This window comes from Rattus norvegicus, chromosome 8 (genome assembly GCF_036323735.1).
Source record: "Rattus norvegicus strain BN/NHsdMcwi chromosome 8, GRCr8, whole genome shotgun sequence".
Classification (NCBI taxonomy): Eukaryota; Metazoa; Chordata; class Mammalia; order Rodentia; family Muridae; genus Rattus; species Rattus norvegicus.
In genome coordinates, this window is record NC_086026.1 from 65,038,438 (window position 1) to 65,053,992 (window position 15,555).

A 15,555-nucleotide genomic window follows, 5' to 3' on the forward strand; every position below is an offset into this window, starting at 1 on the left:
TTCTACAAGTAAAAACGACTGACTGTGTACTGTATATATGAGCATCTGCTTACATGTATGCATGTGCACTGTGTGTATGCCTGGTGTAAAGGGGGTCAGAAGAGGGCATCAGATATCCATGGAACTGGAGCTACAGATGGCTGTAGCCATGTGGATACTAAGACTGAACCTGGGTCTCCTGCAAATGCAGCTAAGTATTTTTTTCTTTTTAAAAAAGATTTATTTATTTTATGTATGTGAATACACTGTTTCTGTCTTCAGACATACCAGAAGAGGGTACCAGATCCCATTACAGATGGTTGTGAGCCACCATGTGGTTGCCGGGAATTGAACTCAGGATCTCTGGAAGAGCAGTCAGTGCTCTTAACCACTGAGCCCTCTCTCCAGCCCCAAAGTGTGATGATCAACATTTTTAAAGTATGAACACTGACCTAAAAGTATACTTGAAGATCATTACTATAATCTCATTTTATTCATAAAAGTGAAGCACTGACTTGTGTTCATAGTTGGCTTATAAGAATATTCAAATCATTTTATCCCTACCCCCGTGTTTTCTTTTTTATCACCTATCTTCCCCGCCTTTTATTTCTGAAGCAAGGTCTCACACTGTAGCCCACTATATAGCTCAGAATGGCTCTAATATTCCTGCCTCAGCCTCCTGAGCACTAGGGTTGCAGGCATGTGGCACTACAAATGGCTCACCCATCACTCTAGTTCATAAAGTGGAATCTAACTTCCTACTCACTTCTAGATTTTTACATGTATTGATTTCTATGTATATAAATCTATAAGCTATTAGCACAGGAACAGACTTATATACTAAACACTACATTTAATGCACAAAACTGTTTCATTAGCCTAAATTAACTTCTATGTCACCTGGTGGTAAGAATACATAGTAGTCTTAACTCTGAGTCAGCTCTCTAGCCCCAGTGTCTACCTCCCCTCCCCATGCTGAGATTTGGTCTGGCTTGAATGGCTGCAGACATTTTAAAGCAAACATTATTTAAAGTAAGAATGAAGATGTGGTTTGTGTCAAGTGGGAGGTCAATGGTGATTTAAAGGGCTCAGACCTGGGCAATGATAACAGAATGCTTTTTTCCATATAGCGAGAAGACAACCATGAGGTCAGATGTTAGAGTGTGATTAAAGGGCAGTTTGTTTTAGGCATATTAAATTTCACTTAAAGGTGTAAAAATTTGTAATCAGCAAGTATAGGGAATTTAAAATCAGGATTTAGCAGGGAGTAAACATAGAGAATAGAAGGGAACAAAATAACAAGCATTCAAGAGTGAGAAGCCAGAAGTTTTCAGCAGAAACTTCAAATCAAGCCAGTTACACCCTGAAGTAAGCTATGAAATTGTGCCTGGAAACGCACACTGATTGCAAAAACTAAATTCAAGAAAGCCTTTTCTGTTTATTGCAGTAAGGACCCATAAAAAACCTCATCCCTAGGATTTCTTACACTCCAGAAATACATGGCACTTCCTTCTTTTGTGAAGTCAAATCAGAAAACATCATTATTTGTTTTCTAACAATTCATTTTCAAAGAAACAAAATCCTCTGGAGTTATCTCTGATCTTTGAGATGAATCAGATTACTTAACAGGCCACAGTCTGGCCATGGAAAGTACAGACTACTGTATCACTCAGCATTCTCCTCCTTCCACATTCTTATCAATAATTCCATGGACTAATAAACATCTCTTTTTGAGACTTTCATGATAAAAGGTTCATAATGCTTTCTCCCAATGCTAAAGGTATCAACGAAGAAAGAGCTGTATTTGTGTCCTCAAACAAGACCCATCAGTCATCATGTGACATTAAAGCTTGTGAGGTAATGTACTACACAGCTGTCTGAGCTCAGATGTCATTTTGGAGGCTGATGATAAACTACAGGTCTGATAACTCACTTTCCATTTTAAGATATTTCTTGAACTTTTCCTGTTGTGACAGGCAACCAAATTAATTAAACCCTGTCATGGCTCTGACACCACAGCCAGCTGACTTCTATTTGTTGATTGCTATTGATTTTCTTTGATACTTCATTTAAAAATCAATAGTTGGAAAGAAAAATAAGCTTAGTTTACAAATATTTAAATGTAGCATTGTATGCTGAAAGAGGCTCAAGTTTGGCCTGGCCTTGGTATCTCATTATAAGAAGAGCCCTTGAGTAGGTGAAAGGGAGGGCTTTGGATCAATACTCAGTTTTCTTTCTCAATCAAAGAAAGTGGCTATAAATTAGGTTCATTGAGGTTTTTTTTTTTCCAAAGCTTTTGAAGCAAACAAGTTTAAATGTTTTTTCTTCCATCAAATTAAAAGGCCCATCCCTAAGAACTTCTGTTTTATATTTAAGAACATTTATGTTACCTGGTGTTCATGCGTGCTTTTATCTTTTTAGCTTTTTTCTTATTCTTTTGCCGTTCTTCTCCATCTTTCATAGGCTCTGGTGGAGCTGCACTTTCAATCACAATGTCAACAACATACTTCTTCAAAGACAGATGTTCCTGCAAAACAATCAATGAAATGATGGCGGTGATGATATTTTAAAACAACACAGGACCACTCCAAAGTAGTAGACAGAATAGATGATATAAAAGAAACTAAAAGTAATCCCTAGGCAATAATGGCTCTCACAGTTGCTTTAAAACACACTGAAACATCTGTTTTAGTTGAGAATTTCAATAACTCCTCAAACCTTTGGTGAACATCAATTGCATTATATGCTAAGGAAAAACGGACATAGCAGTGCAAAGGGAAAGAAAATATATACACAAAACATACATACATACATACATACATACATACATACATACATACATACCATACAAGTGTTTGGTTAGTCATTTAATGTACAATAGGAGCCTGAGGGGAAGATGAGACAGATGTTCACTCAGGGTAAAGAGAGAAGACTGCAACTAAGCAGTACAGTGTTTGGTGATCTGAGCAGATGCTGGAGTTGTATGTGTACACTAGAATAGGGAAAAGGGGTGAGAAAGGTGAATCATCTCAGAAAAGACATGCCAGAGGGAAAGTGTATAGCACTGAAGACAGTTTTTGTTTGGGTGAAATGCAGAATTTGACTTGTTTGCCTTCTCATCATCTTAGATAAGTCTTCTCACTCCAACTATGCTATTTCATGTACTCAATTCCTTTGCCTTTCACTTCATTCATTTGACATGGCAAAATCCCAACTCTACATCTAGCTTTCCATCTATTTCTGTGTCTCTATTACAGAATAGTGTATCTATAGGAGAAACTGAGTCAACTACTTTCATTTTTTAGGATACTAAACCACAAGCACAAATGCCAGGCAGCCAAGCACACACACATTAGCTTATCCACACACTCATCTTTCTAGAAATCCTTTTTAGAACACCCCTTCAAATCTCAAACACTTGTTATTGTATCCCTGCATCTCAGTTAAAACCTACTTTTCTTTAACTGAGGAATTATATAGAAGATCATTATATAGAAGTTCCACGACCAATTTACCTACCACTCTGTGTGCCTACACATTTTGTCTTTTTTCCACTCTACTATATTTAAACTCATGTTCCTGTTAGGGTTAAGACTTCCAAAAGTACACTAAGTCTTATTTCTTCCCCTAGACTTATATCTTATATTTCTTTGATTCTTCACATTTTTTCTTTAGATCATCTCAAAAGAAATCCTTTTTCTTGTCCCCCTAAAGCTAGTATCCAATGGAACCAGGAAGTGTGGCCTTTCCATCTTTACCTCTTTAACTCTGCTCTCTCTTGAACTTATGAGTACAGCAAAAACCTTACTAACCCTAACCAATCTGCAAATTCCCCTTGTTAGGAAACCAACACCAAGACCAACACTGTTGTGTCTCCACCAGCTTTTTTGCCTTACAGGCCACTTCTTCCTCCCCCAAAACCTTTCATAACAAGGTTTCCTGACATCACATTTTCCTCCTAATCCAAAATAACATGCTCATAAAACTCTTAGGCTCCCCATGTCCATAAATTGTGCCATTTTTAACATAATTGCTCAATCATTAGCAAAACTTACCCATTCTCTTCGCAACCCTAAGTCCATACCAGATTGACCCACTAACCCTCACAAGTATCACCTAGTTTCAGTCTCTAGGTGACATCTGTATAACTGAAACAACCCTTTAATTAGTAGATCAGTTTCTAATTAGACCTCTGTGCGTGCTGTGCTTGTACAATGTATAAGTGTGTATTTGTGTGTATTTGTGTGTATTTGTGTGTACAGGTGGATCAGCATGGAGATGAGAGTCTGGCTGGCAATCAGGCCCCAGTGAACCTCCTGATTCTACACCATGTCCTCTAACCTACACACCTTGCAGTAGAGTTACAGACATGTGTGGCCGTGTTCAGCTCTTTATGTGAATGTCAGGATCTGAACCCAGGTCCTCCTGATTATTCAGGAGCTCCTTCTCACTGAGAAATTTGCCCAGCCCGTCTAGACCTGCTCTATATATAAAGTCAGTTATTTTTTAAAAAACATAAACCAACATACTTGTCACAAAAGCCTGAGATATGAGTTCAATCCTCCAGAAACCATATTTTAAAAACAATAGCATGGAGAGGTGGGTGTGCTTATGTTCTCCCACCCCCAACCTCTACTTGGGAAATGAAGACAAAAGGATCCATGCTACTTCCTGGTCAGCCAGCCTAGTCTACTCAACAAATTCTAAGACAGTTGGTGGATAACTTATGGATGGTAAGTGAGGAAGCGGAGGTTGCTGTCTGGCTACACACACATGAATACCTGCATTTAGACCTACACACTTGAAATTAAGCTTCCACAGTACCAGAGAGTGGTATACAAGCTGCCAAAGGAGGGGTGATATCAACAGTCCTATTCAGCTGGGACACTGATGAGGCATAACGCTGAGCAGCATGGCAAATAGCCCTAAAGTTGAAGAGTGGTACTCATATCTTAGTGATAACCAAAGCTATCGAATTGGGAACAAGACCCGCTACACAGGAGGGAAATCATGCCTGATACGAGGAATCTAGCATACGTGGATTTGAGAAGAGAGCTCATTACTGATACTTTACTAGGCCAGCATAATTCCTAACAAAATTCTAAAACAAATCCAGATAGGTGTAACTCTCACCTCTCATTAAAGAAATGTCTCTGTATCAAATGGAGACAATGGCAGAAAACCATAATTGGATGCAATGCAGAGATCAATGCACTGCAAGGAGCCACGCCCAATGTATATATCTACTACACAGCTCTTGTCAAAAGGTGCCCAGAATCATCAAGGAAGGGGAAGTAGAAAGACTATAAACGCCAGACAACCAGGAAATTTCCTGTGGGTTTGTGTAGAAATAACAAAGCAGCTTCACCCAATACCTCACAATATGGGTGCCTAAACAAGGACAGTATGAACACACATGCTAATGCAGCAGGGGAAAGAAATCTCACAAATTCCTACCCCTAGACAAAGAACTAAAGATTGCTGAGAGCAGGAGACTTAGCCTATCCCAGGGATGACCACCCCAAATTGGTTATCCAATGTAAAGTGGTCAGCCCTGAAATCATATACCTACAAACAACAAACGGAAACAACATATTTATATATTTGTGATACAAGCACGCACATGCATGTACACACACACACACACACACACACACACACACACACACGTAAGAATAATAAAAGCGAGCCATGGATATGAGAGGGGTATAAGGTGGGAACATAGGAAAAGCACACAGGAGGGGTAGAAAGGGGGAAAATGATGAAGTAAGTATACTTCTTCCTGAGTTTGAGGAGGAGGAAAGAATATAGTTTGTACCCTTTTTGTAAAATAAAATATCACAACAATAAATACATATATAACCTTGGCTACTTACAAAATACATAAAAGAAAGTAAAAGAAAAAAATTAAAAGGTCGGAGACTAGAGAGAAGGATCAATGTAAAAGCAAAGTGTATGTATGGCAACATATGGCTATGCTCTAGCACAGGAGGTGGGGACAAGAGGGCCCAGAGCTGCTGAAAACAGTAGACTCCAGTCTTATTGAGAGTGTCTCAAGGCAAACAAGGTACAGACCTGCAATGAAATCTTCTATCCTCAAAGCCCCCTTTTTCTATCTTATGAAAACCTGAGTCCCCATTGCCACTTGCCCAGTCTCCACCTCCTCAAAGAGACTGGAGTTCTTCAGTTGTTCGGATTAAAGGAACAAATCTGCTTCTAAAGAAGTCAACTTTGCTTTCTTTCATTTCCATTCACCTTCATCAATCCTGATACAACAATCTTGACTTAAGGGGGGAAAGCATGCAACCTTACACCATTTGTTGTTATTTTGGTTTTCCATGTATTTTAACATTAATTTTTCTGCAATATTTTTTGTTTTCTTCTCCCCCAACTCCTTCTATCTCTCATTTCCCTGTCTACCCAACTTTATGTTCTCTCTTTTAAAGTATCAAAACAAAACAAAACCAAAAAAATCCACAAAAATACTAAAAAAAGAAAAACAAATTAAAACTAAACTAAACAAATGGTATACACCACACACACACACACACACACACACACACACACACACACACACACACACTTGAGATCATTTATATTGGGCACCTTCTCCTATGGGATTTGCCATAGAGTATGACTGATACACTCAGTGACAGTACAATGGAGAAAAACCCATGTCCCTTTGCCAGTAGGTATCAATTGCAAATGGATCACCATGTCCTATCTCAGTGCTGGGACACAGTCTGACTTGAACTTGTTATTGTGTCAGAAGAATACAGCAACATGGTGACTCCTAATGACATCGTCTATACCCGAAGATCAGTGCCTCTTTCAATGCACAGCAAACAAACTTCTTACAGTATTTGGGAATTAAGGCAGGGACCCGCAACTAGAAGATGTGTAGAGAGTGAGACTGGAGCACTCAGTCTTAAATGGCATGTCTTCATCAAAGCCCTCCCATCAGGCTCAGGGATCTATGTGGAATTGGTGGGAGAAAGACTGAGAGCTAGAAGGAATAGGTGACTCCAAGAACACTGTTTTCAAGACATGAAAGGACTGACATACATATGAACGCACAGAGGTGATGGCAGTACACAAAACCTGTGTAAGACAAGTCTGTTTTTTCAATAATCCACATCCCTTCCCCGTATACTGCTCAAACAGTCTGCATTCTAATATGTCATTTCTATTCTTACATACAGAATAGGAATACCCAATGGCATCTTTAATTTTCTGAAGGGTCCAATATACCACTTTCAACTGCATATAAATAAAATATCTATCAGACATCCTTAAGGGTCCTATACCCAATGAAAGACACTATTCAAAAAAGAGTCAGACACCTAACACTAACTACCAAGAGCTGCCCATTCTTTGGCCAGGTGTGCAGCACTACACCTGCAATGCGGCATTTGAAGGCTGAGGCAGGTGGGCTGTCATGGATCTGAGGTCTCTTTGTGCTATAATGTGCGTATACTGGGGTAAGAGTAATCCACCAAAGAATCGCGTCTGTTTCTATACCAGTACCATGCACTTTTTATCACCATTGCTCTGTAGTATAGTGTGAGGTCAGGGATAGTGATTCCCCCAGAAGTTCTTTTATTGTTAAGGATGTTTTCGCTATTCTGGGTTTTTACTTTTCCAGATGAATTTGAGAATTGCTTTTTCTATGTCTTTGAAGAAATGTGTTGGAATTTTGATGGGGATTGCGTTGAATCTGTAGATTGCTCTTGGTAGGATGGCCATTTTTACTATGTTAATTCTGCCAATCCATGAGCATGGGAGATCTCTCCATTTTCAGAGCTCTTCAATTTCTTTCTTGGGAGACTTGAAGTTCTTATCATACAGATCTTTCACTTGTTTGGTTAGAGTTACCCCCAAGATATTTTATATAATTTGTCACTATTGCGAAGGATGTTGTTTCCCTAATTTCTTTTTCAGCCTGTTTATCATTTGCATAAAGGAAGGCTACTGATTTATTTGAGTTAATTTTATATCTAGCCACTTTGCTGAAGTTGTTTACTATCATATCATCTGCAAATAGTGATACCTTGACTTATTTGCCGATTGAATCCCCTTGATCTCCTTTTGTTGTCTTGTTGCTCTAGCTAGAGCTTCCAATACTATATTAAATTGAATATGGGAGAAGCGAGTATCCTTGTTTTGTTCCTGATCCAGAAATAAAACCATATTTATTGGCACTTGTTATTTGACAAAGAAGCCAAAAAATATACAATGAAAAAAAGAAAGCATCTTCAATAAATGGTGCTGGTGTAACTGGCAGTTTAAATGTAGAAAAATGAAAATAAATCCATATTTGTCACCTTGCATAAAGCTTAAGTCCAAGTGGATCAAGGACCTCAACATAAAACCCAGAAACACTGAATCTAATAGAAGAGAAAGTGGAAAATAGCCTTGAACTCATTGACACAGGGGGAAATTTCCTAAACAGAACTCCAATGGCTCAGGCTCTAAGCTCAAGAACTGATAAATGGGACCTCATGAAACTGGAAAGCTTCTGTCAGGCAAAGGGTATAGCCAATAGGACAAATCAGCAACCTACAAATTGGGGGAAAAAATCTTCACTAACCCCACATTAGGTGGGCTAATATCCAAAATATATAAAGAACCAAGAAGCTCACCACCAAGAAACCAAACCACCCAATCAAAAGATGGAGTATAAAACTAAACAGAGAATTCACAACAGAGGAATCTCAGATGGCTGAGAAGCACTTAAAGAAATATTCAAAGTCTTTAGTGATCAAGGAAATGAAAATCAAAATGACCCTGAAATTCCACCTTACACTAATCAGAATGGCTAAGCTCAAAACCTCAGGTGATATCGCCTGATGTGGAGAAAGAGAAACACTCCTCCATTGCTGGTGGGATTGCAGACTGGTACAACCACTCTGGAAATCAATCTAGAGGTTCCTCAGAAAATTGGAAATAGAGTTACCTGAAGACTCAGCTATATCACTCTTGGGCATATACCCAGAAGATGCCCCACCATGCCACAGGGGCACGTGTTCCACTATGTTCATAGTACCCTTGTTTGTGATAGCCAGAAGCTGGAAACAACCCAGATGTCCCACAAGAGAAGAATGGAGACAGAAAATGTGGTTCATTTACACAATGGAATACTACTCAGCTATTAAGAACAAGGACATCCTGAGTTTTGCAGGCAAATGGATGGAACTAGAAAATATCATCCTGAGTGAGATAACTCAGACCCAAAAGGATGTACTCACTAATTAGTGAGTATATATTCACTAATAAGTGCATATTAGCCCCAAAAGGTACACAATTCCCAGGATACAGTCCATAGAACTCAAGAAGGCTAACAAGCTGAAGGACCCAAGTACGGATGCCTCAGTCCCATTTGGGAGGAAGAAGAAAGCAATCACAGAATGGGGGAGTGAGGGAGGGATCTGGGTGGGAAAGGGAACAGGCAGGGTAGACAGGAGAGAAGCCCTGAAGGTCAGCAGAAAGAAGGAAACAGGCAACCTTGGGAGGTGGGAGGTGCAGTGACCCTGTAAAATGTTCCAGAGACCTGGGAGGTGAGAGACTCTCAAGACTCAAAGGGAGGGACCTTAGATGAAATGCCCTACAGTAGGGAGAGGGAACTTGTAGAGTCCAAAGATAGGGCATCAAGTAGAGGGATGGGGTTGCCATCCTACAGTCAAAAACTCTGATCCAGAATTGTTCCTGTCTGAAAGAACTGCAGGGACAAAAGTGGAAAAAAGCCAGAGGAAAAGGAGGTCCAGTGACAGGCCCAAAGTGGGATCCAGCTCAAGGGGAGGCCCCAAGGCCCGACACAATTACTAATACTATGGTGTGCTTACAAACAGGGGCCTACCATGACTGCCCTCTAAAAGGCCCCACAAGCAGCTGAAAGAGTCAGCTACAGATACTTACACCCAACCAATGGGACAGAAGCTGGTGACCCCTGTGGCTGAATTAGGGAAATGCTGGAAGAAGCTGAGGAGGAGGGCAACCCTATAGGAAGACCAGCAGTCTCAACTAACCTGGATCCTCGAGATCTCTCAGACACTGAGCCACCAACCAGGCAGCACACACCAGATGATATGAAGCCCCCAACACATCTACAGCAGAGGACTGACAGGCCTGGACTCAGTCAGAGAAGATGCACCTAACCCAAAAGAGATGGAGGCCCCAAGAAATGGGGAGGTCTGGTGGGGTAAGTGGGTGGGGGCATCCTCTTGGGATTTGGGGGAGGGGGTATGAGATGTGGAACAGTTAGAGGGTAAACCAGAAGGGGGATAAAGTCTGGACCGTAAAAAAAGATTAAAGAATAAATAAAAAAATTAGACAATATTTACATATGAATTGATATATACAATGTATACAGACTAATCAACTTTTTTAATTTCCAAAATAAAAATGATGCTTTTTACTGACTAATAACATAATTAAAAAAAAGAATACATGTTAATCATAAAAAGTTAACAATATTAAAAGGAAATCCTCCTATGGCTTTTAACAGCCCAAAACAACTGTTATTTTAAAACATATTCTAGAGATTCTTTGTGTGTTTTTAATAAAAATGGAATTACCATAATGCTTATGAGCTATTTTCAATCAAATATCCATGATATAGATTCTTCCCACTAATTTTCGTGATGACCTAAGTTAGTGAATACAGGCACTGTACTTCACAGGTACATTCAATTTTGCTGGTATCTCAGTGTTAATTATTTGGGCAGCTTAAAATTTCTGATATAAAAAGTGTGACAAATACTCCTGTAGATACGTTCGGCTTTTTGTTAAAAGCAAGACAGCTTTCCTCCTCTTTTTTTCCTTTCCCTCTCCATACCTTAGATCAACTTTTTATGTTTTTAAAAAAAAAGATGCACCATTGGGTGACCCAGTATAATAAACAGCTGTTATAAATCAAACCAGGAAGGAACTATATAGTAAATGAGTATTGGCTCATGAAATTGAGAGTGTGTAAAAGGCTTCAACCCTGAGAATCAGTTCAGTAAAATCAGAGTGTACTGTGAGAAAATAGTAGACATTAAAATACTTAACAACATTCTGGGAGAAAAAAAGCTGACAATAAGAGCAGAATGGTAGGTAATCTGAATCACATTATAAAAATGAGAAATTCAATAACAAAACCCACAAAACATATTTATGACAAAACAAAGTAACAAGGAGTGCCCATAAGACACAAATAAGAACAAATGAAAACAAACAAAGGTTTTATAAAACTCACCTAATGAAAAAATAAAAACGAAACACTAGCAATCTCAAGTACCAAAGTTACCAGGATGAGATGAAACAATGCCATCCTAAACAAACAGAAAGAGTAAAGACCAACTAGGGGTTCACACCTCTGACCACAGCACTGGGGAGGCTATCTACTGCCAAGAGTTTGAGGCTACCTGTCTTACAAGGTGACTTCCAGGCTTGAGCTACAGAATAAGGCCTTATCTTCAAAAAAAAAAAAAAGAAAAGAAAAAAATCTTAGTGGACAACATCAAGACATAACCTCTTAAACTTTCTGGCTCCAAAGAAAAGGGGAAATTTTTTGCTCTTTAGACAAAGAAACAAACAAAAGAATCAAGTGTCTTTCCAGAGAAGAAAAGTAAACATCGGTTCTTTAGATAATAAGAGAATTTCATGCCACAAAACAGTCAATGTGTTCACTACTCTCAAAGACTCAAAACAAAACTGATGAAAGGTAAAAGTGATTTCCAAGTAATAAGAACAAAAATGAGCTATTATCAGTATTCTAAAAGTTCAAAAAACATATGCTCATATGCACTTTATGAAGAATCTACTAAAGAAAATGTCTCAGGGCATAGTGAGATGGCTTAGCCAGCAGAGGAAGGAACATACCCTGAACCTAAGTTAGCTATCCAAGACCCATACTGTGGAAGGAGAACCAGTCCCTGTAAATTGTTCTCCGACAGCCATATGTGCATGCCCTAACACATAAACAACACACAACAAATGCATACACATATGGACTAAATAAGTATATAAATCCAATTATTAATTTAAAGCAGAAAGCCCTTTAAAAAATAATCATTGATGGGCTTGAGGTGTGACTCTGTACTTATTATGTGCTTAGCCATGGGAGAAGCCCTAGGCTTTCATAGTCAGAACTGTACCCCTAAAGGGGGCCATTATTTTAAAATACCTGCAACAGATTTTTAAAACAATTCAGTGGACATAAATGAAATGTCATCAAGTCAGAAGTTATCTTGGAAGGCTGGCAGTGAGGACACAGAGGTTTACCACACTTTTCTGTCTACAATTGTGTATATAATTCACCATAATAACCAATTTGAAAGACACCTACTTTATAAGCATAAATAACATGTTCATATTATTTTGGACCTAGTAGTTTGAACTTTGACATTCTTGTTTCTTTGACATCAAAAGTGAATCAAATCACAGCAATCTTACTTCTTATACATCTATGGTTTGGACTTGAAATCAATACATATTTTTTGCACAGTAGTCACATACTAAAGGCATATAGTACTGAGACTGAAATGTGTAAATATAAAAAAAATCATTTCTGGCAGAAATATAAAAATAATGAGGTGCTTCACTAAAAGAAATGATACATGTTCCACTGATCCAATCACCTTTCTTGACTGACTCTCATGTATAACTCACAGAGCAGGGCAAAAGTTAGCACAGAGTAACACAGAACCTGAATGTACTAAATAGCTGTGCTGGCCCAAGCTGCCCCACTGCTTGCAGCAGCTAGTCTGATAAGGTTCAAATGCCTTTCACTTAATCCCATGGACTAGCACTGAAAGGACCCTTTCCTACAAGATCTACCCACTATCTGGTAGGCTGCAGCTTTGCTCTCCCTGGTCTAGGTTCCAAATCCAGTACACTTGAGTAGTACTGGGTCCAAAGTGGGCACCCAATATGGCAGGGTGAGTAACAATATCCTAAGCAGAAGGACTCTGACCAGGCAAACAGAACAACTGTTATGGGTAAACAGAAACCTAGACTCAGCATTGCTCATGAATCTCCCAAGACAGGTTTCTCTTTTAGCAAGACAGCTACTGTTTTCCTTCTTCAGGCCAGTGAGGAGGTCAACTACCTCATGCAGAGGCATCTAGTCCCCGATTAACATAAACAGCTTACAACACATCAAAGCCCCCATATTAAATCCCAGACTGGATCTGGCTTGTACTTCTCCTCCTGCTACTATCTGTCCCTTTAAAACTGACAAGGTTGTTTTCTGCCTGACAGACAGCATGGCAATGTGATTCCCCACGTCAACTTTTCTTCCTATCCACAGAGGGGTCTAGCATGCTGATCTTGAAAGAGGGCAGCACTGCCTTCCATCTCCAGTAGTGGTGACTCATGAGACTAGGGTTCTAAGTACATTTTCTCCCTACTCACTGGTTATTCCCATTATGACATAAACTCTGAATCCAAGAACAGAAATTTTGATTATGACACTTTTGAAAATTCATACTCTAACACTACTTTCCCACACCCCCAAAGTTTTGAAATGGCTAAAATCAGGTAAATCAGGCTTGGTGTAGTGGTGCACATCTTTAATCCTAGAACTAAGGACACAGAGACAGGTGAACATCTGCATAGCAAGTTCCAGGCCAGCAAAGGCTACACAGTAAAATAAATAAGAAAACTGCAGCAATCTTATGTCCAGTCTTGCAGAGCTGTAAGCAGTAAAAACCCACAACAAAGGACGAGAATGCGGTGTAGACACTGGCATCCTGATCTTGGTTCCACAGGAAGATGCTGGTGCATACACACATCCACATACACTTTACCTCCTTACACAAGTACAGCACTGGCCACTTAACACCTAATAAATGCTCAGGTTTTAAAAATTACTTTTAAGTAATTTTACTTCAATATAACTAGCATAAGAAAACAGAGGCACAAATGACTCCACTATAAAGAAACTCATTGCAGTAAATACATAAGAAAGCAGAAGCAGACATTAATTATGTAATTATGGCATATATGTTAAAGTAATACTACATATCATCTGATTATTTTATTACAAACTACATTTTAAATCTTCATTAAACAATCATAGTGAGTTTCAGGGTTCAAATCTGTAACAAGCATATATTTAGTTAAAATTTAAATATTAGTTTATAAATAATGTCAATCAAAATGCTAACAGCAAACATTACTTTGTTTTTCTATTTTGATAATTTCCTATAATACATATTAGTGTATTCATAATAATTAAAATTAAGGAATGCAAAGGAAAAACAAGTTCTTCAAAGAAAGTCACTACATGAGGTTATAGTTCCTGCAGGATGACTTACTCTAAAGAAGAAGCATTTCTGAGTAAGAAACACTCACCTTCTGGAGCTACTCAGAATTCTAATTATTATGGCATGGACACAAGTAAGAGTCAGAATACAAAGAAATGTACACCTAGTGAGTAGAAACAAGCCAACACAGAGCTCTCCACCAAATCTGCAACTCAGCACAGTGGCACCTCCTAGTCTCACTCAGTAAACTGAAGAAATCAAAAATTCAATCTGGAATTCCCATCCTAATATTTTAAATGTCAATGTGATAAATGCAAAAACTAACTAATGATAGGCAATTCTATACACATACATTAAGTGTAGTTCTTAAGTCACAACTGATTCTATTTCTTAATATTTTAATTACTTTTTCAAGCATATGAGACTACAGCCTTCTACCATAATTTAATGTATCAATTAAATAGCAGACCCTAAAGTCTGTGACTTTGCCTTTCCTATTCATTCAGTTTCCTCCTGATGGCTCCATGTTTCGTATTTTATAAAAACTGAGCTATTTAGATAAGAATCATGATTTGTGGGGAGTAATATTCTAAAACGGAATAAGCCTAAGTGATAAAATACAGAACCTGTAACTGTCAATAGTATAGCTTTTCAAATAAACACAGTTCACAAGATTCGGTCTATCAAAGCAAATGATCCACTTCACATCATGAGCATCTTAAAACACCACCCTGAGTTTTAAAGAATGCTAACTGTTACAGATCCTTTAAAAGAATTGAAATGTCTACTTTGAAGAAAATCACTATAATGTATTTTTATAATGTATTCTTCTAAAAGTGAAGAAAGTAAATCTAAAGTCATGCTTCAAATAAGCCTCTCTAGATCCAAGACTTATGTTCAAGATGAGGGTAGTACCAGACACAAATCTGCAGAGGCAGGAAATTAACTCCATGTTTTACCTTCAACATTTTTTTTCACTTAACTTTATCCTATAACTTCTGAATGAAGTTTGTAGTGTAAAATTCAATATTACTTTATTCAAGAATAAAATGTTATTTTTACACTATTAAAATTAGTTATTCCAAAGAAGTCAGCTATTTAAAAATATAAAAAATGACAGGCATTTTTACAACAGTAACTCGCTATCAAAAATAAGTGGAAGACACGGGGATTAGAACCTGCACTGATTGTGTTCTCAGGATAACAAGGAAAGGCAACTAATAAAATCAAAGTTGAAAAGGATAGGGAGTAAGGGAAAGGTGACGGTGTGCAGGATGGGGAGAAGAGGAAGAGGAGAAAGTTAAGAGAAAAACAGGAATGGTAGATA

The 15,555-nt window shown here is 38.4% G+C and overlaps 1 protein-coding gene across 10 annotated transcripts in view; it reads right to left on the reverse strand.

Annotated features, from left to right (window-relative positions):
* The window catches only part of Scaper (S-phase cyclin A-associated protein in the ER), a 399,452-nt gene that overhangs the window by 209,649 nt on the left and 174,248 nt on the right, over window positions 1–15,555 (reverse strand). For 9 of the 10 annotated variants that reach the window (NM_001427719.1, XM_008766363.4, XM_039082386.2 and 6 more), the window contains exon 22: window positions 2,370–2,506. In NM_001427719.1, coding sequence (NP_001414648.1) covers window positions 2,370–2,506 — 137 coding nt within the window. Of the gene's footprint in view, window positions 1–2,369; window positions 2,507–4,508; window positions 4,663–15,555 lie in introns of those variants that run through there. The other variant, XM_039082388.2, reaches the window with a different exon arrangement.